A 24,863-nucleotide genomic window follows, 5' to 3' on the forward strand; every position below is an offset into this window, starting at 1 on the left:
ATGTGAATGCCGATTTATATGTTTCTTTGTGCATGTGTTTTACTGGACTGAGCCATGAATTGGTGTGCAATTATTTGCACTTGCACTTGCTGTGTGTATGTGCGTACGTGTGTGCGTGCGTGCTCGCTCGCTGCAGTGTGGTCAGTCTGTGGTTGCGGCAGTGGGAGGGACAGAAGGGCAGGCTGATAACAGAGTCTGAAGGGACCTCACATCCACCACCACTATTTTTACCAGACCCAAAAGAGGAGCAAGGCTTGTTGCAACACACATTCACGAAAAGAAAGACACACACGCACACACACAGGCAGTAAAATGTCTGACTAGAAAACAAGGCTTACAAATAGATTTTAAAATTTTTCATATTTAGCACAGCCACACCAAGTTTTTTTGCTCCTTGAAGTGGCAACACAAAGTTGTAAAAGGAGTTGATTGTGCTACTATTGTCATAAAGTAGAAAGTATATTAGGGAATTAAAGCTGCACTAATCAACATTTTTCTGTTCACAATGTTAGAAATTATATCTAATGTGACAAACCCATAGAGAATTATCATCCAGCTGTCCAGTATCTTACTGTTTTCTCAGCTTTCATAATGTTTTAGCTGCAACAGAGGGGTGTTTTCAGCCAAGAAAAAAGGTATGATAAAGTCACTATGCACTACCTGCCTGTCACTAAATTACAAAATTCAAGATTAGCTTGTGCACACAGTGGAACATGAATGTTCATTTCACCCAGAAATGAAGATTCAACCATTATCTACTCAACCCCATGCCAAGAGAAAATTAATGTTAGTCCACCAAAACATTTCTGAAGCTTCATAGTAAAACAATATTGCAGCGTTACAACTGAAGTTGGCTTGTTTTGGGGAAGAAACAAACAAACCAAAAAAAAAAAAATAATAATGAGAACTCGTCTAGTGGCACATATATGCCCATTTTGAGCTTGTGTGCCCACTTGAGACAGGTGGCTGTGAAGCTCCAGAAATTCTTTATGTACTAAGAAGCTTCATCTGACTGTTCACTGGCATGGGGTTCACTAGAGAAAAATCTGAATTTTCATTTTGCTTCTTTAAAATTAAGAATCAGGGCCTTCGGCACTTAGTTAATTATATTTTTTTTATAACTATGCATGTAAAAGCAACAGGTTTTTGACTAAAGAAAAACTGGCTTTGTAAATGCTCCTTCACTTGAGTGTGTAGCAGTTAGGTTTGAAGGAGGAATCCTGAAATTTTATTAACAGAAATGAGCCTGCAGCAGGTCTATATGCTGCTGTCCTATCATCTCCCTTTCATTTGAGCTTGAGCCAATCCCAGCATCTCCTCCCATATGGGGTGTAGCTCTGTACTCTGTCTTCAGGAGGAGGAACAGGGAGGCAGCATTTTCTATAAATATTCCGGTTTTCTCTGTGCTGGGCTGGATTGAGCCGGTTGAGCCTCCCATGAAGGGACTTCCCAACTCGGTGGATGAGGTGTAGCCGTGGAGACGAGGGAGAATGAATGAAGGCATAGGGCTCTGCCACTGGAACCAGAGCTGGCACTGGCACTGCTACAAAACCAACCTTTTAATGAGCTGCCCTGTGCTTCTGAATGAGTCAACTGGTTTCGTTAGTAGATGTAATAGCACACATTCTTCTGAGAATGTGTGCAGGTTTTCACATCCTGTAAGCAAAAGAAAAAACAAAAAACTTAGAGTTCCACGTCACCTCAGACATGATTGTAGTAGTCAAGTCTGATGCCAGGTTAGATTTGTTGACCATCAAGTCTGAATTTGCAGTCTTAATATCAGGACACCATTCAAGGGTGCAAGTTTTTGTATCTTCCTCATTATTCCTGAATTTTTGCTTGCATAAAGTTTTACTTGGGTTTATATGGTGAAATTACCCTCCAACAAACTCACGCAGCCAGAACTTGCACCCTGCACTCTGCACCAAAACAGATGCGATGTGAATGGTCCAATATAGGTAATCAAGACCACTCTGGTTGGTAGCATTGTATTCAACAGGGAATAATGGGACACATACCAGAATAATTTACTTCTCCTTTCTTAGGCGCAAGATGCAATAAGAGATCATTGTGTCAGTTCGTCAAATGTGTACGTTTGCAGATTGACGCTCTGCACAGGTGAGGCTGTGACCTTAGAATCTGCCTAAAATGGTTGGAGCCAACTCTGAAACTGGAGGCATATTCTTGGATTTGTGAGTCACATGAGATTTCAGAAAGTCAATATGAATCTCAGTGAATATTTGCAGTGACTAGTTGGAGTGTGACTCATCCTTTAGAATCAGTTTTCTGACAGTGGAATCACTTGGAAAGGTTCAGCACTCAGGACTCAGCTCCAACACTGGCTACTTGTAGGTGGAAAAGCCCCTAGAGAGTTACAGTGAGAGGAAAGAAGGACCCACGGGTGTGGAAGCTGTTTGTATGAGCCAGTGGGTGTTGCCTGGGCGTGGAGACTGCAGGAGAAGAGAAGGGGCAGGCCAGGACTCAGTGGCCAGGCTTGGTGCTACGTGGTCGGCCTGGTTTTTCCCCACGTTTCCTTCCCTGTGCAGCGTAATGAATGGCTTCCTACTGGTCTGTGGCCGTGGCCCCGGCTTAAAGAGTATACTTACCAAGGCCCAGAATACACACCCCAGCCAGCCAGCCAGCCAGCCAGCCAGCCAGCCAGCCAGCCTGCGTCCTGGCCTCTGAGCACTCCCAACCTCCAGTCCACCTGCTACAAACTGGCTCAGTCACACACTGTCACATCAGCCACAATGAAAAGAATGATTTGATCTCCATTGGGAAACTTTTGGGGAATTTTCTGTCACTATTACATAGAGTACAGTTACTGCAGGTGTTTGCAGGTTTGCACCACAGGGGCCAGAGGTTAAGTGACAGCAAGGTTGGTTATCTAGAGGGGGTGGCATGTTTATCGTGTGGTTAAAGGACACTTCCCAGTGCCCAGCAGTTGTTGAGATTACTGGGTAGTTTTGACATGCCCCGGGCTGTTTGACTTAACATTATATTTTCAAACATGAGTTCTTCTGGTGTCCATTTTGGAGGGATTCTGTCAAGACTCACCCAGGCTGAAATCTGAGATTAACCTTGAAAACTGCCACAAGTCTGCCTTAACCACATATCACTGAACAGAAACATTTCCTCATGTTGGTATGTACTTTATTTAAATAAAATTTCCTCCTCTTGCATTACTTTGGTTTAGTCAATACCCAAGATTTTGAATTAAACATCTAAATTGCACACAAGCGTACAGTCCGAAAGTGGGGTTTCCTCAAGGCAATTGGTTTGTGTCTGATCGCAGACGTTGATGTGCACTTTACAAAGTCCAAACTTTAAACTAATTTCAAGTTGATACAGACTATTGGGTAAAGTGTGTACTCAGATGAAACTAATTACGGCCTTATTTAGATCATTTCTTCTCTCAGATTAGCACCAGATTGTGACTGACCGGGTTATTTGTCTCGACTTTTTCAGCTTGTGAAATCTCAGAAGGTTTTTTTTTGTTTCCAACATTGTGTCTTGCTTCCTGGACTTATTACTAAGATGTTAACATATCTCATATGTGAGTGGAGATACTATATGACTGTTTAAATATTTGGATCGCTTAACTTCTTAAATATAAGGTTGACACTGTGTGTAGTGTTGGTGCTCACTTTTTCATCAAATGATAAGCCTGTTAATGTTCTTTACTTCTCCCTCAACCTTTATTTATACTCGAGAGATAATTGAAGGGTGACCCTCATTTACAGTGTCATCAAGTCAATTCCAAAACAAACAAAAGAAAAAACATCAAAAAAGAAAATGCAATGCCACTGTTGGCTGGTAGAAAGCCTTTAACAACTTTTTTCCTCTAAATAACGTTATTTTAACATGCAGTTGTAGAATTTCTGCATGTCTTAAGACTGTGGTAGAAGAGTGGAACATCCAGAGGGAACCCATGTGGAAGCAGAGAGCAGCCTCAGCTGAACCAAGGACCTCTTTTGTGTGCTACCAAATACACACACCGTAGGAGTGTTAACATGTCTTTTGGTTTGAGTTTCTGGAGTTTGTGAATCCAGGACACTGACCACACAAAGCAACATGTCGGTCAGAGGGGCCGACCGTGCCTTATGTATAAATGTAATAGATGATGGTTCTCACATGTGTATCAGTTCAAGAGTGTGTGCATTTGTGTGTATGCAGGTGCTGTTTCTGCTGCGCTCCTACCAGACTGACTCACACAGACCCCTGCCAGCAGGAAATGGCATCAGTGAAGCCCTCTGTCAGCGCATGTGGCTTGCTTCTCGGTAATCCTAGACACACACACACACTCACACACACGGGTGCATGCACAGATAAGCATCCCTCCCGCTCTTCCAACTGGCTCACCAGAAGAATAGCTCCTTGTTTCACTGTTCGTCCCCTCCCTGGCCATGTCCGCTTCATGTCCTGCCCCGGCTTCCATTTCAAAGAGACCGCTTGCTGTCCCATCCGCAGCCCCCCTTTCTACCTCTGGCCCTCTCGCCCAAGATCGAGGCTTCAAGATGGGGCACAGATTACCCTGTGGGCCCCCCTCCTGCCTGGCTGAGGTCAGGCCTGGGTCTCCAGTCTCTCCCCATGCTGTGGCCTACAGCAGATAACACAGGGTCGCTGGGTTAGCAACACCAGCCCTGCTAGCTGCGCTTGGCTACACTGATGAGCCTTTATTAAGATGATGAGGTGAATTCTTGCTCACCAGAGCGCGCCCGCCGTCTGTCTGTTTGATCATGCAGCACCGCAAAGCCCAGCGCCCAGATCTAAGGACAACACAGGTCAGAAAATCTCTGTTTTTGGAAAAAGAAAACCTCCTCTCTCTTCCAGAATACCACTAATTTGAAGCGGCCACCTTCCAAAAAGGATGGAATGCATTGTTCGTCTGGTGTGAGTCAGTGTTGGGTTTTGGCCTCACACCATCTCTGCGTTGTGTCATTTTGGAATTTTTCTGGCTCCAAGAGGGTGTCAAGGCTGTAGCGAGACACTCGTGTAGCTTACTGCAGTTGACTTTGGCGTTGTGGTGGCACCGGAGGCCTAGCACCAGCCTATTGGAAACTCTCCAGTGTATTGTTTGGATCGTGATCAAATGATTCATGTTCCTACAGCCTGTTTTATAATGTTACCTCACATTCATACACACAAACACACTCAGCCCACTTCACAGGACTCATCCCTGCCCAAATCTGTTCTCACTTACGCCCCACACACACACACACACACACACACACACACACACACACACACACACAGCCCTCTTCCCATACTCCATCACGTGTGGATGTGTGTGTATGTGAGAAGAGTGCAGAGGACTTTGTGTGGGGGGGCGTGTGTCTTAATAATATCTGAGTGATGAAATTGTGATGTCAAGCTCACACACTGTCTCCCTTGTTTTCACACACACACACACACACACACACACACACACACACACTTGTGCGCTTTCACAGCGCTGTGGTCAAACCCTTGATAGAACATACACACACACACACACACACACACAGAACACACATGCTCACTGCCCACACATGCTGCTTCACTCTCACAAAAGCCATGGGCAGAAATGACACATTTATGATTTCTACACAGTAAATCAAATTATTGCCCGTTTATGAATAACGAGGAAAATAATTACTGCCTTTTTGTCTCAAGCTTTCGCTTATTTGTGTGTGTATAAACTCTAAGTGAATTATTCAAATGTTCTGTCGTATAGCTACAGGCATCTCATGTGATGATCCCACATATTAAGGGTTTGTGCTTTAGGGGATCACCACAAATGAAAACAGACAACTACACATCACTGTCTTCTGCTGCAAGCTGGTGATCCAGAAATACAGTGACATTTTGTTTGGGTCTAACTCTCATTTGTTGTCCAGTCATGGCCCTATGCTGCTAAGAAGAACAAAACCGAAACCATTAGTCAATCAGTTCATTATTTTCATTTTATATGATCTTTAAGTAACGTAGAGTAAAGTAGATGAACAACCTCTCTTCCAAGTGCCTTGGCCAAGATAGTCAGACCTGTGACAAGTAGACAGACAACATAAATGTTTCCCAAAATCAGAATTAAACAGAAATCTGATAATAAAGTCATGAATTTAGGGAACAAGCAGATTCCCTTGAAGGGTGGGAGGGGTCTGGAGCCCTGGAGCCAGCGCCTATCCCAGCTGACCACACTGGACGAGTTGCCAGTTCATCATTGGGCTGACATATAGAGACAAACAAACCATTCACATTCACACTTACAGGCAGTTTAGAGTCACCAGTTAACCTAGCCTACATGTTTTTGGACTGGACGACGAAGCTGGAGCACCCGGAGGGAACCCACACAGACACGAGCATGCAAACCCAAGAAAACTACTCACTCAACAGTGCCATCTTATCGACCTGTGATATCAACAGAAAATGTGACTCAGAGTGTACACAAAAGACCAGACTGGAACAATACCAAATTCGAGGTCACAAGTACAGCTGATGAGAGAAACACAAACACATCCAATATATAAAACTTGCAGCTGAAGCTAGTGTGTGTGTGTGTGCTTGAGTTAGAATTATTTTACCTAAGGCCAAGAATGAACTTTCACGCTCACAATTTTGCCATCACACAGACAGGGATCATTAATAGCCACTTTTGCCTGTTTAAAACGGCAGCTGATCAGGACAGGGGAAATGACATCAGATCTAGAAGTCACACTTAGATCCTTGCAAGCAATAGATTCATTGAGTTACAAATGTCCAATGACCCAGTTCAGTAGTTTGTGGTGAGACATGAGCTTGTTCTTTAAGAGAATCATCGTCTGTGATCTTGACTGAAAGTAGATAATCACTAACTGGAGGCTTCAGTTTTATCTCTTTAATTTGAGGTGATTTAAATTTAATTTGTGCCTTCATTGTAAAAGGTTCTCAAGTACAAGCTTCTTGAGTCTAAAAACTTTTCTTTCTCGGGTCAAGCTGATTTTCTGGGCTTGATCAAAAGCAAAACTGATTGTCCAAGGCTGAATGTCTAAAAGAAACACCCTTTTTGTTTTCTCTCTCTTTTCAGTCAAAATAGCTGCGTGGTGACCAGAGGAGCCCTTATAGATGTGCTGGTGTGTCTATGTGGGCCGAAGGTCAGTCTTCTGGATGGTGAGTAATTACTGTGGGTTAGCTACGTTTGCCTCACATTTTCAAGAGGGACTGTAAATGCAACTCTTTCACTTTCTTACATGCTAGAACCCCATATCTCCTCTCATTAGTCCTGTGATTGTTCCGTTTCACATCACACACTAACTAACTACACAAGCGTTCACCTTGAAGTAGACGTAAACCTCCTTTTCAGTCTGTCTAAGCTGAAATCCGGTGTGTTCTAAACAACCAGAACGCAGGTTCAGAACAAAATTAAAAAGCGCAATGAGAACCCGTGTGTCCAAGGCAAAGATGCAAAACCTAATGATCACTTTTGCACAGCCTCCCCTGGTGCATTTGACAGCTGTTGTCTGTTTGGGCCAGAAGGAAGGTCTGACTTCAGGTTAGGCTACTGCAGGTCTGACTGGAGTGCTTTAGTGCCCTCCGCTTTCGCTATGGAAAAACATTCTTCATTCATCGTGTGGTGTTGACATGAAAAGTGACCACACAGTCAGTGTCTCTGCTCATCTTTTTTCTCCATACCTTCATGAATGTATTACCTGTAACTTTGTTCTGTATGTTAAATGATATTAAGAGCAAGTTGTCATTGAATTTTAAATGTTATTAATTGGGCTGTCTCATTATCATTAACAAATGAATATGAACTTTATGGGTTAAGTTATGATGGAATCTTTGCAATGAGAACGTCTAGCACAGCTTCTGCTGTGCTGTGTTTTGGTTTTAGTAACATCACACAGCCTTTAAAAAGACTCCTCCTAAAATCTGTCTTTTGACTCCCAAGTACTCACAACACTGTGTCTTCATGGAGGATGTAGGCATTGGACAGCTCAGCTTCACAGCAGTTAGAGCATTTGACATAAAATTTGTCATGGCCAAAACACAGACCACATGTGTCCTAGGAAACTTCTGAAGCCACTTCCGCACCGTTTTTTAATATATACACACACACACACCCATTTGCCAAACTATGGCTGAATACAGTGTTTGTGCTTCACAGTGCTGTTCAGCTTGTCCTAGCCCATTATCTGGCTTGCCTGACAAACGTTCTGCCTCGTTATGTTGGTCTGAACCCTTATGGTATTTGACTGACGACAGCACACTCAAACAGTGACTTCTTCAATGACAAACGCTGTCGTTCATGGTGGCAGCGAATGCTTTCTTTTATGCGGTTAAAAAAGCATTCGACCGAACGAATCAGAATAGATTGAACATATTTAGAATACTAAATATTAATTTCATAAATGGTAAATTTCATGCCCCATCTGAGGATTAATGATCCTTGCAGTTTATGAAATCTGATATTGTTTGTAAAATATCACAAATTTGTTAGTCTTGAATATGGTTTTAAAGATGTTTTATTCTTTTGCTGATGTCAGCCAGTTGTCGGGGAGTTTATCAGCTCGGTAAACAGCAACTGCGTTCCCTCCCATTGCTGTGAATTTGACTTTGAATACTTGTGTGCGTGTGATCAGACGAGCCCTCAACGTTTGCTGGCCAGGCTGTCCACTGCACTCTCCATTTAGACTGATTGTTGACAGAAGTCAGCTTCCCGTCTCGGGTATTGCAGAGAACCCCCCACCAGTGTGTGTGTGTGTGTACATGGTGTGGCTTTGTACACATGTGTGCAGGTCGGCGGGGGTCTCCGCAGTGGAAGAATGTGAAACCGAAGGCGAGCGATCTCTGACAGATGGTGGGATTGTGCTTCTGACCCAGTTTATGTTGGAGTGCTGTACAGAGAGGAAAAAGAAGAGAGAGGCGGGGGAGGCACTTATGTTTTTGGTCGGCCATGTGCTGAACACATGTTCGTCTTGACAGTGGAAATACCGAGGATTTCTCTAAACAAGCCTGTAGATGGAGGACCAAGCCTGGCCCGGCTTGGCTCTGCTCCTTACATAACCAAATAAGCTCCCTCCAGCTTACACACCTCTAATGCCTCTCTATTATTATCATAAGTCTGTCTCTGGCTTCACTTCTCACCCTCCCTCTCGTGGTGTGGTGAGTCCTCTGTTGGTCTGTCTTTCTACTTCTTACTTCCAGTCCCTCTCTCTTATGCTTTTGTGTTAATTGCACTTTTCAGACTAAGAATCAGAGTTCAAGAGCCACATGTTGGGCAGGTCCATCTGAAAGCAGCAGGCTCTTAAAAGTGCCTGACAGCAGGGGCAAAGGAGGTGAACAACTTGCTATTTCAATATCACTTCTCTTTTTTTCCCTTTTCAGCTGGCACCCTGCATTAAGTAAAAACTTTGTATTTACCAGACACTTCTTCTCAGCTCTGAACACAGGTCTTTGTGTGTCTGTGTGTGTGTGTGTGTGCCTTCACACACATTTCTGTGCCTCAGCCCTTTGATCCATGCGAACTCATAAAAACACCCCCTCTGTCCATTGCTTCATCTTTACCCCCGCCATCCTCCTTTTTCTCCGCTTTCCCGTCATGCCAGCGAAATGTTTGGTGTGAGGAGAGTAAAGGAAAGTAGAAAAAAATCTACAAAAACATTTCATGTATTAGTGAATTTGCTGGGTTTTCATGTGTTTCCAGGAGTGTGATAGCAGATGCTAACGGTAAAAGATTATGTTAAATGAGTCACTATTCCTGGGAATTTGTAATAATTAATGAATTAACAAAAATCTTGGTAAATATTGATTCTAAGAAGAAAAAAGTCAAATCAGAAATTTAATTTGATATTTTGCAAAGCTTTTGACTTCTTTACAGATATTAACCAGGAACAGTTTTATACATCATGTTTTGTTTATAAGTGCTGGGGAGGACCACTGCAAGTGTGTAAAAACCATTTGTGACTCCGGAGGGAGTTTCATGAAGTCTGATAAATTGCCTCAAGTGATGTCTGAAAACAGACAAAAAAAATAAAAATTGTGGTCTGAAGTTACTAAGTGAGTTTATTGGACGTCTGTAACCTGCTCCTCCCCTCTGCTTGGGGCTAAAGGCTGAATGGCTCCTTGTTTTGTTTGTATGTCATGCACAGGGACACATGTGGACAGACACAGTATTTCCAATATTTAACAGTAATATGCAGCAGTTTCCTAAAAAACATAATAAAGACTCAAGACTAAAGTAATTCCTCTCAATCATAGCTTGTGATCTTCTAGAAGTGTGTGGTGGTTGTGTTATCTGCGGAGACCGTGCCCTCTTTGTGTATTTCCTTCTTTTCTTAGTACTTTGCCATGTCGGGATCTTTCTCAGTCAGTCGCTGTGCCCTCTTCTTTCTCAGCCGACACTTCTCCCTCTCCCTCCCTCTCCCTCCCTCTCTCTCTCTCTCTCTCTCTCTGGTCTGTTGGGCCACAGATGAGTGGGCAAGTTTGAATTGTGCATTTACAAATAGCAGGAGAAATATATTCTATATATTATGCCTTTAAAACACATGTTAATGAAATGAAATGAAAAATGCGTGTGATACAACTGCTACACCTCCGGGATACAATCTGTTATGGTGAGAAACACTGAAAGTAAATACCAGTTTGTTTATTTGCAGAGAACCCTACAGGGCACCTTAAAGCTAGTATGAGCTTTCAGTAGTCAGGAGTCCAAAAAAACCATGTGTATCTTCATCCTGGTAGTCACATGTTCGGTGAATGAATGAAACCATTAGAAGGTATCTCCTGAGATACAAGTCCACTTTTAAAGGAACCCACTGGATTTGTCTTGGACTGCTGAAACTTCAACTTAAAGGCAGAGTTCGTTTTTACACAGAGCAAGACCTGATTTTGTCCACCATTTTTTACAGTGGTTTCTTGAAGGAAGAATTGTCGACTTGCTCATGTATCTATGTATTTCTATGTATGTATCTATGTATTAGAGATTACGGTGTCCCTTGAAGCTTTTAGCGTTTGTGCATATAGCATGCAAGCCTTTTGTTAAGATTGATATAAAATTCCCAAATCTATCCTTTAAGTTTAATCTGTCATAGTACACACACAAAAAAAAAATCATTTTACCATAATTAAAGTTCTTGCAACTTTGGCTCATGAGATTGATGTTCATCTGTGACATCTTGGTAAGCCATGTAGTTCCATATTTGGGTACTCCAAGCCCTTTTAACTTTGTGTTTTTTTTTTGGAATTGTGCACCAACCATATGAAATATTACAGTCCAGTCCACACATTATACTCTTTAGGAAAATGGTACCCAACCATTGTGCAGGAACCCCTAAAGGGGTGGCGAGATATACAAGAAAAAAAAGAACACTTGTGCCTAAAAATCATCGTTTTTTTTCTGACATTTTTTTAAATAAATGCTGAAATGTTTCACATGATTAGATGAAAACTGAGACCACGGGTGACGAGAAGACATCGTTTCTCTTTTAAGGATCACAAGCCAAAGAAGTTGAAATCAGTGTACTAGAGGCATCGATAAGTGAAAATGAAGCCTTATAATGTAGCACTGATGTTGGCGAGCAGAGCTGGGGTTTTCTGCTAAACTGTTTTTCATTTGCTCCTCAATTTCCCTCTATGCCTTCGTTCTAATTTTTCTGTGGTATTACTTAACAGTAATTTGGCCATTAATGTAGTACAACGTCCTCATGATTTTAAGAATCTAAGAGCTACTATGGCTGATCAAATCATTTTCTAGCTTGCTTTATTTATAGCGTCTATACACTTTTAGGACAACAAGCAACCCACAAACACACCCATGCATATATATTTATATATGTAGGGACAGAGCCTTTAGGTAATTAGAGGGAGGGACCTCAGCAAATTGTTAAGCTCCATCAGCATGAGAAGGAGGTCAGACCTCTCTCACTGTCAGACGCACACACACACACACACGTAGCGTCTGGGGTTTGTTTTTCACAGTTTGGGTAATGACGGTGGAAGCTGATGTGAAATCCAGCTGTGTGCTTGCATGTGAGCACACGTGCAAGTGTCTAGCCAGGACTCTAGCTTGACACAGCAAAGTGCCTTTACTGCCAGCTTTAAGTGGGCTATGAGCAGTGCTGATTGAGAACCAATGAGCTTACTGGCCCACTCACTCAGACACACACACACACACACAACCTCACCTAAATTCACATCCAGCACACTTTCTTTGAGTTTTAGTGGTACATCAATAAAAACCAAACTTGATTTACTCAGTAGAACCCAAAAGGACACTTCGACGCACCATCGTCATCTGTGTTCAAATGCCACACATCTGTTTTATTTGTTTAGAAGCATGGAGTTAAAATGTTAGTGTTATTGGAGGGGGACGTGCTCTCTGGACCAGCATGCTGACCCTCCGTCCTGCATCCAAACGTAGTTCAGTGCCCATCTAATAACCTAAACCACCAACTGTAAGGCTGGACCTGGGTTTATTCAAACCAGATGTTGTGGTTACATTTAGTTTAAATATTTGACCTGTGCTGTAAAACAGACCATCACATGTGTTCCTTTCTCCTGCTCACACATAAAACCTTTACACAGGTTAGCTCAGATCTCCCCTAAACATATGAACCACAGATGATGTGAATCTAGCTCTCCAAAGCAGTACTTTATGGGGAGTATCTTCAGTTTTCTTCACTGACTTCCAAAGTTCTGCAGTTCTACTCCTGTGTTTTCGTTTTGGGCGTCTACAAAGGCACGCTAATAACACCAGGTTATGGCCCCTTCTTTCAAGTCTCAGGTTTCCTGACTAAAACATGACAACTCATCAGTGGAAATCAGCATAACCACTGACCATAACCAAGACTGACTTCTTTCCATGTTTAGATTCCAGTGAACCTGGTGTGTGCTATTACATTGGATCATATGTTTCCGTTTCCCTGTTCTCTCACTTTTGTAGATCTGAAAAATGTTTCCTCATGAGATTAATGTGACTATCGACTGTAGAATGTAAACTTTGAGTATTTGGGAATTCAGATTACCGCAAACATTCACTCCATTTTCATAATGATTACTACCAGCCGCTTTCGTGTCAGTGCAAGATTCTACAGCTCTGTGAGGTTGTAGCTAAGAGTGGTAGTTTTAGTTGAGTGCTACAGTGACAATGAAAATTCTAACATGCTAGTTTAGCATTATGGCGTGCTAACAGTGGCTATTTAGCACTAAACGCTAAGTACAGCTGAGGCTGATGGCTCTTTAGGTTTCCAGAGAATCTTTGTCATTGAAGTGATTAACAGACTAACTGATTTGATTCTCAATTGTTGGTTAAAGATTTGCTGTTTTGACATGATCATAAATTGAATATTTTTGCGTTCTGAACTGCTGATAAGACAGTGTGACTTATTCACTGATTAGATTATTTTTGGGTTAGTTGAGAAAATAATAGGCAGATTAATTGATGCTGAATGGAAAAAAAATGTTTGTTGTAGCCCTAACCTGTAGTATACTGCAATATTACAATATTTTATCTTAATCATAGTGGGAGACAAAGTCAGGGTGTGACCACCAATTTTGCAATTCATTCTGATGGGATCCTGCCTTTCTGCAGACAGTCCCTTCAATAGTTGTTGAGATATTTCAGTTTGGACCGAACCGAGCACAGAGCCACGTTAGTGTGGCTGAAGTTTCAATGCAAGTTGCATTGTTCCCTTCCCTCTGACTTGTTTTTGACAGCCTATAAATCTCAGACACACATAAAATCTCCACTGACACCTGAACCTACACCAACATTTATTAACACACAAGTCTGAGTGATCTCACATTATAATCTAGAGACGGGCCTCACCCCAGAATATCCCACAGATATCAACTAGTAATCACAAGTTAATGGAGCCTGGATAGAGTCCAGCGGCAAGTTTGCACACGAGCAGCATAAAGAGACACAAGCGTGTGTGGACACAGATTTAAATAAACACAGCTGTGGGAGAACAATGGCTCTTCATGATCAGACATGAAAAATCACATTGAAACGGCCTTCACAGGAGCACCTTTTATTTGCTGAGGGGAATACTCCCCTCCTCCGCACACACACTATATTAATAAAGGCCATCATAAAAACAGCTCAGCATCCTGACTAATGATGTTTTTCCTTTCTCTTTCTTACCGTCTTATTTCCTCCCTCATTTTCTTCTCCTTCTTTTTCCAGTTAATGTTTTCTTTCTTCCATTCATTCTTTTATCCTTTCTGCCTTTCTAATGAGTGCATTTGGAGAGTCGGTTGAAAGAAAGTGTTTTTTTTCTTATTTCTTGATTTGCTTCCCTTGTAGTTTGTCGAGGGTGTAATGTGTAATGATCTGGGGGATTTTTTTGTATCTTTGTTTAAGAATCAGGAATGAAGCAGGACTGTACTATTACAGTTGAATGTATCAGTGTGTGACAAGCTAGTAGCATGCTGTTTCGACCGTACTGTGACACACACACACACACACAGACACACACACACAGCCGTTTTCTCTTTGACACGCTCACATTCTCCTTCCGTCATCCTCCTCTCTCTCCTCCCTTCATCATCGGTGTCATTACTGTGCCCCTACCCCCCATTATAACCATTAGAGTATGCTTATTTGGCCCCGGACCCCTTTTGAGGATCAGGTTCCATAGTAACCTGGCCTGTCTCCACGGTAACCTGGCCCATCTCTGGAGGAATGCGGCATTTCCCGCTCTTTTGTCAAGCCACGTTTTGAGTGGCGCTGCAGGGCCAGATTGAGTTGCACAAGGTTTCATAAGCTTTCTCGGTGTGTGTGCGTGTGTGTGGTCAACTAATTGAGTTGGCTGTCAAAGCGGGGTCTGTGTGAGTCCTGGAGCAGTACTGTAGGGAGGAGCACAGCTTTAGAATGGCATTGGATTACTCTGTAGTTGCCTTGCCACTGGATTATACTTATATTACAGAGGAAGTACGTGTGTATGCACATGTGTGTTTATTTGCGTGTCCATCACTTCCCAAGGGTGTATGTTCACAGGTGGCTGGGTTGGCACAGCCATGGGCATTTCCAAACAGACACTGACGCAGCCTTTCCTATAAAAGTGAAAATAGAAAGGAACAGACGGCACTGGCTTCTTCAGACTGGCCTGCTGTCTGCATCTGTTTGTCTGTTTCACAAAGGACTGTGTGTGTTTGTTTAGCCTTTAGAGACATTTGAGACATCTGAAAACATGGAGCCACTGGGATTAGGTCAATAAACTTAGATGGTACGATTTCAGTTTTAATGGAAACACTGGTTCAGTGGGATGTGTAACATTGTTTGTGTCATCTGTTAAAGTAATGGCTTTTTGACATTCAGACCAAGTTCTCCATTACAAACGGTAAATGTTCCGTAATGCCTTCGTTTAAATGTGGCAGAAGCATTGTGGGTAGTGCTGTACTGCTCGAGCTGTGTTTGGCACCTGACCATGAACAGTCATGATTCACATCTGAGCAGGAGCCTTCTGTGCATGTCAGTCCCTGTCTTTCTTTGCTCATTTCCTCTCATCTGTCTGCTGTCACCTATCTAAGAAAGGCATACAGTGGCCAGAACGAGAAATGATGATTACATTGAAATACCGGAAAACGCGTTTTATACACTGCTCTGATCTTATCTCAACATCATGAATGAACATTGGTTCATTGACAGATTTATTACAGTCTTCCTAGTAGGTCGGCCAAAATACATATCATCATGAAATAAACTTTTTCTGCTGTGGCATTCCGCTAATCTGACGGCCATGTTGGAAGTGTCACAGAAGTGTTATACGTCTGAACAAGTTAGACTGCAGTTCTGGTTTGAAGTATATTAAAATCAGACTGCAGTTCTGATTTTAATATACTTACATACTGCCCAAGGACACTTTAACTAAAGATTTCAAAGACATGCAGTATGTCGAGATAAACTAGTCATTATTAATGCATAACTGCAGTGTCTCTGACAGAAAATTTTATAGCTGCATAGTTGACATGTTTTTGGAGGTCAACCTGAAAATTAGCTGGTTCCCCCAACAAAACGCCAGTGGGATGGTTGCATTAGATTTTTGCATTTTTGCAGAAAATTAAGCTCTGTGGTATGATATTTTTGTGTTTATGTTATGTTCAGCAACATGAGCTTTACAAATTGCTGGGAAAAAAAACGGCGGTAGGCTACAAACTACACCAATGTCAAGTGACTTCAAAGTCACCACCGTTGCACTTCCTACTACACTTAAACACACTTTATAAGTTGATTAGTTTGTGTTCGATTTCTTTGCAAGAGTGCGAGTATAAGCGCAGTGAGGCTGTAAAGATGAGTAGATGTGTTTCCATGTTCTGCCTTTAATGTCCCCGAAAGCTTCTGTCGTCTCATTTAGCTACTTCTTAGAAACCGACATGTATAAACTTCAGAACTCACAAGTGGGTTATTTACTGATGTGAAACAAGACGTGATAATGTAACCACACACCATCTCAGGCAGACAGAAACTCATTCCCTGGTTTTAGGACTCATTCCTGCAGCTCTGTGCAGGGCTTTGTTTCATACTTAAGTTCTCAAAAACTCAACATTTAGCTCAAATATTAAATAACTACCAATTTTGTGTTGATGTTACCACCCAAAACTAGCACCACCCAGTGTCAATAATTGTTTGCAAGAAAATATCATATCATTAACCACCCTGAGTGTCCTCATCCTACATTATCAGCTAACATGAAGGCTGTGTTTTGTCAGATTCAGAAGTCGGTGATCTCCGTCAGAAAGCTCTGTCCGTCCTGATGTCCTCAGACCTCGTCACCTCTGACACTTCCTCGTCCGCCCTGGGGCCCGGCGGCACCCAGTACCTGCTCAGCCTTGCTCGGGTGGCCCTCAGTGCCAGCGTGGAGATCCCCGAGCTCTGGGGGGGCCCTCAGCTCACAAGCCGGCTCCTGCAGGGTCTGCTGTGCTGCCCACAGTACGAGGTGAGGGAGCTGGCACTGGAGGGGGTCCTGAGGAGGCTACAGGAGGAGCAGGAAAAGGAGAGGAGAGCTCAGTGGCTGGACGAGACCACCCTGTGGAACCTGACCAGCCTGGCTCTTCACGAGACACACCCTCAGTGTCTGGCCAAGGTGAGACCACACACACACACACACAAAAGCGCTGTAGGAGGTGCATTTGTTTGTTGTGTGTTTATTTGAGAGCCTGTATATGTGTCTAGTTGTTTTATGGTTTTCCGTGTGTGTGTGTGTGTGTGTGTGTGTGTAATTTCTCCAAGCATAACTTCAGTCCTGTCATCACACAATAATGAACCCTTTCCAAAAAATATGTTTTTGCTATTCATCACAGTTTTTACTTAGCCGCAGGGACATTTGCTGCAAATTGATTAAATGGCCAAATCCATCTTGCAGAGGCTTGCGTGAGAGGCTAATCGGCCACAGGGGGACACGCCAAGCACTCTGGCAGCGAGCTGACTCGCTCACTTACGCACACTCATGAAAGGTTTGCTAGGCTTCCACCCTAACAAGTTTTGGAGGGGAAATTGTAGCCTATTTCCTGTTTGGGGACAGAAGTTCTTATTTCAATGTGTTCATAAGCAAGGCAGCCAGCAGATCTGCTCTGTCCTGCTCTGTTACTTCTGTCCTTAACACTTCTTGACTCAGCACTGGTGGGACTGGCTGGTTGTATGTGTGTTCCATGCTGCTATAGAGTGTGCATTTTATGTATATTGCGTTTAAGCTTTTTTTTTGGGGGGGGGGGGAGTTGTGTGTGTGTGTGTTTGGCTGTGAATTCTTTGCCAGGCACTGCTTTACAGGCCAGCCGTTAATGTTTAAAGTGTCGGCCCCGTTAAGTGTAGCCTCCCCTGCGCCAAGGACACGCCAGCCCAACTGGCCAGTTGCCATAGCTCGCCCTGGACTGTGATGAAGCATTCTGGGAGAGGAGCAGCAGTAGGCCAAGGACATAATGTTGGTCTTCTGTTCTATGATAATGCTTCCAAAGTCTGGAGAAAACTATCCTGTCATCTTCAGTCCTTAATCATGTGTCACACATGTGTTAAAGGAATCTGCTGCTTTAGAGGACTCATATGGGGAAACAAGTCACATGGTCGCCTGAATAGCGCTGAAATATGTCTCTTCTCATACTCAAAATTAAGACAATGTTCAGTACATAGTAATGAAGCAAAGTCACTTCTTGTTAACAAAATGAAATTATTCCTTAAGTAAGAAACCAAATAAGGAAATAACACATGGGATCCGTCTCACACCTGTGTTTCCAGTGGTCAGTGTGTGGACATTTAACAGGGACACTGCTGGTTAGTGAAGACATCCTGTCGTTTGTATGCATATATGAGGATACTTGGTTTTATTTCCCCATACAGAAAGGAACAGGTAAGTCGGCTCAACCATACAGTGTTACAGAGGACAGCAAACAAATACACATTCACGTGGCAGTTGAATAACACAGTTAACAGAGCTATTAAATGGAGCTGTCTAGGAGTACATACTGCCCAAGGAAGGAACACATTTCTCAAAAATTTGAGTAAAGAATATAATCTTGAAGATTGTGACAGACATTCAGTGTTACTTTTATCACAATTTTATTATAATTTTGAATAGTAATCATTTGTGGGTTCTGTCAGAATTCTCAGTTGGCTAAACCCTGAACCTTTAACTACTGTTGCTACGCTTGTCAAGTGTTCCATTCACAGCAGATGTGCCGTTCTGGACCTTGATTTCAGACAAAAGCAGCATCTCGTTTCTACCTCACAGTCAGCAAATGAATAAAATGACAAATGTCTCTGGCAGATTTTATCAACTGGAGCTAACTATCTAACTAAGCTAACTTCAGCTTCATGGATTGGTTTAAAACACTGTGTATGGTAGACTCATGTTAAACGATTGAGGCTAAAACTGCACATTTATGGAAAACGTTAGCATCCTTAGCATCTAATGATGTAGTGTATCTCTGAAGCAGTATTAGTGTGCATTAATGTGTAGTAAGTTAACTGTGTGTTGGCTTGTTTCAGACCTGGGACACACTTGCCCACTACCTAAAATGTGAATTTGCACTTTGGTGCTCAAGGCAGATCCATGAAACCAAGGCTTACCAAGTGGAGTGTTTCAAGACAAATACTCAGCATGTAGTCTGTTTTTCTTTCTGTTTCTTGGAAATTTTGGTTTTGTGTTCTGCTTTCACCAAAAGAAATACAGATAGTCATCACAAGCATTCACATGCATAAGCAGGTGTCATCTTCAGATCACTCTGCTTTGAACAATGTTTTTTTCCCTTTTTTCTTTGCACACACGATACCCAGATTGTGGTTTGGATTCATGATGATTTTTTGACATTCAAATAAAAGTCATGTAGTGAAATTTCATCTGGCAGTCTTGCCGTATTTGGTCAGAATCTTTCATGGTTTGGCACAGGATGTGCTTGGCCCAAGATGCCAGAAAATACCAGTGAAAAGCAGCAACACCTTGAGGCTGTCAAGGCTAAAAAGACAAGTGTAGGGGCTGGCCTGCACTGCACTTCAAACTGGGTAGAGTGTAACATTTATATTTATTAACTTTTTTGTGTGTGTGTCTGTTCATGCAGGGTGGGCGTCACTGTTTATTTGCATGTTACAGCTATGGAAGTCTGTACGCCTGAGCTGGCATGTTTTCCTGCGACTGTGTATATTTGTGTGTGAGGGCAGTCGAGTGTGTTGCAAGACAGGAGCTCATTAAAGCAGGCTGTAAAAGTCAGGAGCAGCAGAGATGGTCAGAGCAGCTGGACTGGAGTTAGCAGGCGAATACCTGGCAGACAGATGGGCGGATGAACGGTGAGAAGCACACAGGCAGAAAGCTGGGATTTAAACTGTGTATGTTTTCAGTCATGAAATAAAGAGGGAGAGATACATTTGGCAAATGACTAATGACACTGGCTTGTCATTACTGGCTCAGTGAGTGATTCACTGTCATTAGAGTTGAGAGGAGCCAATGGACTTCTTGAAATATTGCCTGAAGAATACACTGTATGTCCACCACTACCTCCCTGAGAAGTGTAATGGACTGCTGTGGTTATTTGGCACTTCTTGTTGCTGCCTTAGAACATTTCCAAATGACTTGTCTCCAACAGAATGAAATATTGACAGCCTTACCTCTGTGTGTACGCTATGTACTGTTGCCAAGAATTCCATCAGAAGGCGAACTCTCTTGTTTTTGCAGTGCACTCTAAGTCGCATTAATGAATTATTTTTTACCACTTGAGGGCCGCAGGGAAGGAAAACTGAAAGCGCAGCACAGTATTGACATGATATCACATTATAAAGTTTAGAATTAAAATTTTGATAGGTGTTTCCGCTCACCTCAAAAATAAGTCTGGCACCATAAGCTCATCCACAGAAATGACTAGGCCCCTGAAAAGGTCCAATGAATGGACCCTTCCCCAATCTCAATCTCCCAATATCAACGCATGTGTATGCTCACGCATGCTGAAGGTTTCAGCATCATGCTCTTTGGCACAGCTGATGGTGGCTCCTTCACTGCTCATAGCTACCTCTTTGTTAGTAACATTAGCCTCCTGGTTCTCGTGCGCATTTTCAGTCTGACTGGGAGCAGCTTTGGCTCCATATTACTAAAGCAACAGTAATGAAAATATTTTTTTGGTGGAGAGTATTTTGGTTCAAGATAAAATTTGGTAGTGATTGACTACATTTAGGCTGGCTTATGGGTGGTCCTGGCCAGTCTCTGGAGTTTCTCTGGAGTTAGCTTTGTCTGTCTCCTGGTTGGTGCAGGACAGATCGTGTACAGCTGGTTCAGCAGCTGCCTGCTCCTTGAGCGTGGAGTTTGCAGGTCCGAAAAACGGAACAAAATGCTTCGTAGAGATGAGGGAAAAGTGCAAACTGTTGGAAAATAGGTCTTCGTGGCTTCTTCACTATGTGCGTCTCTTTTGACGTTATACAAAGACTTAAGATCCGTTTCTAAAACAATATATAAATAAAAGGTTCAAGAGAAGAACTGAATGTAAACAACTCATGAATCTGTCAGGACAACAGACTAGCAGCTTGGAGGTCTACCTTGCTACTTTGTGCTTTGTACTGCTCACTTGCACCAATACTCACACACAGATGCTTGCACACATACACTGCATGTGCCCGCTCGTCCCGCTCTCCACCCACACAGATCCTATAAAGCAAGCTTTATTTTAAAGCTCTAATAACAGGTTGGGGCCTTGAAAGAAATAATAATCATTGAGATATGCAGGAGGAATGTCAACATGTGTTCTCGGCTGGATGTGTGTTTTTAACGGGGGTCTCACGCAGTGGAAAACTAGTCTCTTCCTCTTCTGAATCGGTCAGCTGCCTCCATCTCTGGAGGAGGGATCAGGCAAAGAAAACAGCATTGAAAGGATGGAGACGAGGGGGAAGCAGCAAGGGGTGAAGGAAGCAGAAAATCAAGTTTAGGAGGTTAAGCTGAATGGCTGCTAAGTGTCAGCAAAAGACAGGAAACCAGACAGGGAACCTGACAGGGAACAGAGTTACTGCCCTGAATGAAAGAGGAAGATGTAAGTGAAAGCTGATTATGTCTGCAGTTCTACACATCTTTGTGTGCTTGCACATTCATATACATGTACATATTTCCTGTATGTGTGAAGAAGAGCAAGGCAGCTGTGTACCCATGGTTAGGGTGTGCATAGGGAGGATCTGACTGGTGTGGTAAAAATACCCTCGGGGCAACTTGCCAGCCACACTGCAGAGGGGACACCAAAGCTGTGTTGATGTATGGCCTTGAGCAACTACCCTCACCAGTAGCTCTGAGTGTGTGTATGTGTGTGTGTGTGTGTGTGTGTGTGTGTGTATGGGCCCATATTCCTGTAGTTGTGGAGGTCTGTGTTTGAGAAAGACTGATGAAGTGAATACATTAATCTTTTTTCTTACTCCTTTAACATTTCTTCTGTGTCTGTCTGTCCTTCTTTTTCTCAGGTCCTCACAGTGTTGTGTGTGTTGAGCTCCAGCAGTGAGCTCCAGTGGAAGGATGGTGTTCAGATTTTGTCTCAAGAGGAGGTCCTGCTGCACCTTCTTGACATGGCTCAGAAATCTGCTTACAGGTTAGAGAAGATGCATGTACATATGCAGTCATCTTCATATGAAGTTTGAAGTTTACACACTGTACACTGTGTTTTCTCAGATACTTTGATAGTATGGCCACCAGCAAGATTTGAAGCTGCAGTTCTTACCAATATTTATTTATTTCAGAGATTATAAAGGTAACATAATTGAAATGCATACACAATGTTGACAAAAGTATTGGGACAATTGTCCATTACACCAGCAGGGACAATACATAGACAACTTTGCAGCTATAACAGCTTCCACTCTTCTGACATGGTTTTCCACGAGATGTTGGAATGTTTCTGTGGGAATCTTTTGCCCATTCATGCAGCAGAGCATTTGTGAGGTCAGGCACTGATGTTGGATCAAAAGGCCTGGATCACAGTCTCTGTTCCAGTTCATCCCAAAGGTGTTGAATGGGGTTGAGGTCAGGACTCTGTGTGGGCCAGTCAAGTTCTTCCACACCAAACTCATCCAGCCATGTCTTTATGGGCTTTGCTTTGTGCACTGGAGCACAGTCATGCTGGAATAGAAAAGGACCTTCCCCAAACTATTGCCACAAAGTTGGAAGCATAGCATTGTCCAACATGCCTTGGTGAGCTGAAGCATTAAGATTTCCCTTCAGTGGAAGTAAGGGGCCCAGTCCAACACCTGAACACACCACACCTAGATTAAATAATAAAGAGGTGTGTCCCAATGCATTTGTCAATATAGTGTCCTAATAATACCACAGTAGTTGCATAGAACTGAATGTCTTTAACAGCCCTGGCTTTATATGTATGTATAGGAAATAAGTACATAAGATGTAAATTTTTTCAGAGCTCTTCAAAACTGTCAGCATTTCTACTTATCTTTTTTGAAGTATAGGGATCAACAAAGTTGCTCATCCTGTGCACATCATGGATATCTTGACCCAACTTTATGACAATCAAAACAAACAGCAAATATCTGGATATTGTATTTTTATTTCTGGATCTTCTAAACCATCATAAGCTGAGTATTTTGTATATAGTCTCTGTTCTCTGTGCACCATAGTATACGACACACCAATACCTCTAACTTTAATTCATTTCAAGGTAAATGCAGGAAAACATAGGCAACTGTGTGACTCCTAAATGTTTGCTCCATCCTGAAAACCGTTATGGATGGAAGAGACATGAATGTATGGTCAGGATGCAACCACACACACCCCTCCAGCTCCTCCATTTCCCTGTTTTTTCTGGCTTCCTCCACCTGTGAAAGAGCCCTCATGCTGCTGTGGCAGACTGGCTGTCAGACCTTCATTCAGATTCCATGGAGGAGGGACACTCAGTTTCACTGGCTGCACCTTAACCCTGCACCACCTGGGTACACCTGGACCTAATTGTGTGTGTGTTTGTGCCTTTGCTCATGTACCACTGAGGGCTTTAGGTGCCAAACTGTCCACCAGCGACAGAGACTGGTAGTTCTTCAAAATACAAAAAGTAGGTAGTGTTAGTAGAAATGGATGAAAGCTGATATTCATGCTCTCAGAGGCATCACGTTATTCCTACTTTAGATTATTCACACCTGTCAGTCTCAAACCATTGTTTATGTCAGAGTTTACCAGAGACTGATGAGTCACAGGGCCCTCTATTACCGCAAACTGATTTGGCACATGCTTTTCCAGTATTTGTGTGTGTGTGTGTGTGTATCCTGTAAGCCCTTTGACATGCATTGGCAGATACACACACCTTCCTTGACAAGCTAGTGCTGTACTTTTCTCACCCCAACAAGAGAATACAGGCTTGAATAAGGATTGGATTACAAAGGCTTTTAGCCCAGTAAAGCCTTTTCCTGGCCACGATCTCTGGACCCGGGGATCCACTTTCCCCTCAGAGCGGCCTCAGGGTTATGATTAGAGGCGGGGAGGGATGAGATTGGGTTGCTGGCTGCCCTTGTCTGCTATGTGATTGAATGGCACTTGGGCTATTGTGATCCACAATGTAGTGGTGAGTACCAGCACACTTCTTTTGTGGGTTGTAAGTCAATACAGTTGAGTGATGGAGGTGTTACGTGTGTGTCAGGCTTTCCACATAAAGACCTGAGCAGCTCACTATCATTTTCAGACTCGGGCACTGAACTGACATGGAAAATTAAAGGGTTCATTCACCCAAATTGATTTTAAAAAAACGTACTTCTAAACGTGTCAAATGAAATTCTGTTCAACTCCATTGCACTGGAGTGGACGCCCTTTAAAATCTACGAAGATGAAGTCAAGTCAGTTTTCTTTGTCAATATTATATGGTAATATTTAACCCAGAATTACAAATCACCAATTTGTCACAGAGTGCTTTACAGTCTAACTTTGACCATCATTTGTGTTCCCTTAAACCCCTTCGAGTGGAAAGAAAAGAAGAGAAACCGAGGAGAGGGTTTGTCTTCTTGTACTTACATTAAAAATAAGCTAAGTTGGAAGCTGGAGTTGGAACAAGTTTGGAAGCTGGTATCAGATGTTTGATTTTGTGTTTCAGCGTGGAGCTCCACTGTGCTGCCCTGACCCTGCTCTCTCAACTGGTAGTTCAAATGGTGAACTCAGACCTTCAGGTAAAGACTGACTGTGTACTAATGATCCCTCACCTGGCGCAGAAAGGTGTGATGGCAGCTTTTTGTTAAATTACATTTGACAGCTGGTCTGATGTGATGTGTTTTGTAACTGTTCATAAGGTTTTGTTGGATCCTTGAAAAGTATAAAATCCAATATTGTTAATTTTATTATTATTATAAATTCTGATTATTTTTATGCAGTTTGATTAGCTTCAGTATCACTTATAAATGTGTTTTGGGGAAACATTTGTGACCACACAGTAACAAAACTACACAACAAAACCAGCATAGA

At 42.6% G+C, this 24,863-nt stretch overlaps 1 protein-coding gene across 4 annotated transcripts in view; it reads left to right on the plus strand.

Moving 5' to 3' along the window:
• thada (THADA armadillo repeat containing) overlaps positions 1–24,863 on the plus strand; it is a 94,988-nt gene that overhangs the window by 52,546 nt on the left and 17,579 nt on the right. For 2 of the 4 annotated variants that reach the window (XM_046402875.1, XM_046402876.1), the window contains exons 30-34: positions 4,177–4,280; positions 7,046–7,128; positions 16,672–17,045; positions 21,878–22,002; positions 24,499–24,571. In XM_046402875.1, the coding sequence (XP_046258831.1) occupies positions 4,177–4,280; positions 7,046–7,128; positions 16,672–17,045; positions 21,878–22,002; positions 24,499–24,571 (759 nt within the window). Of the gene's footprint in view, positions 1–4,176; positions 4,281–7,045; positions 7,129–16,671; positions 17,046–19,509; positions 19,736–21,877; positions 22,003–24,498; positions 24,572–24,863 lie in introns of those variants that run through there. The other 2 variants (XM_046402877.1, XM_046402878.1) reach the window with 2 other exon arrangements.

Source organism: Scatophagus argus, chromosome 10 (assembly GCF_020382885.2).
Source record: "Scatophagus argus isolate fScaArg1 chromosome 10, fScaArg1.pri, whole genome shotgun sequence".
Classification (NCBI taxonomy): domain Eukaryota; kingdom Metazoa; phylum Chordata; class Actinopteri; family Scatophagidae; genus Scatophagus; species Scatophagus argus.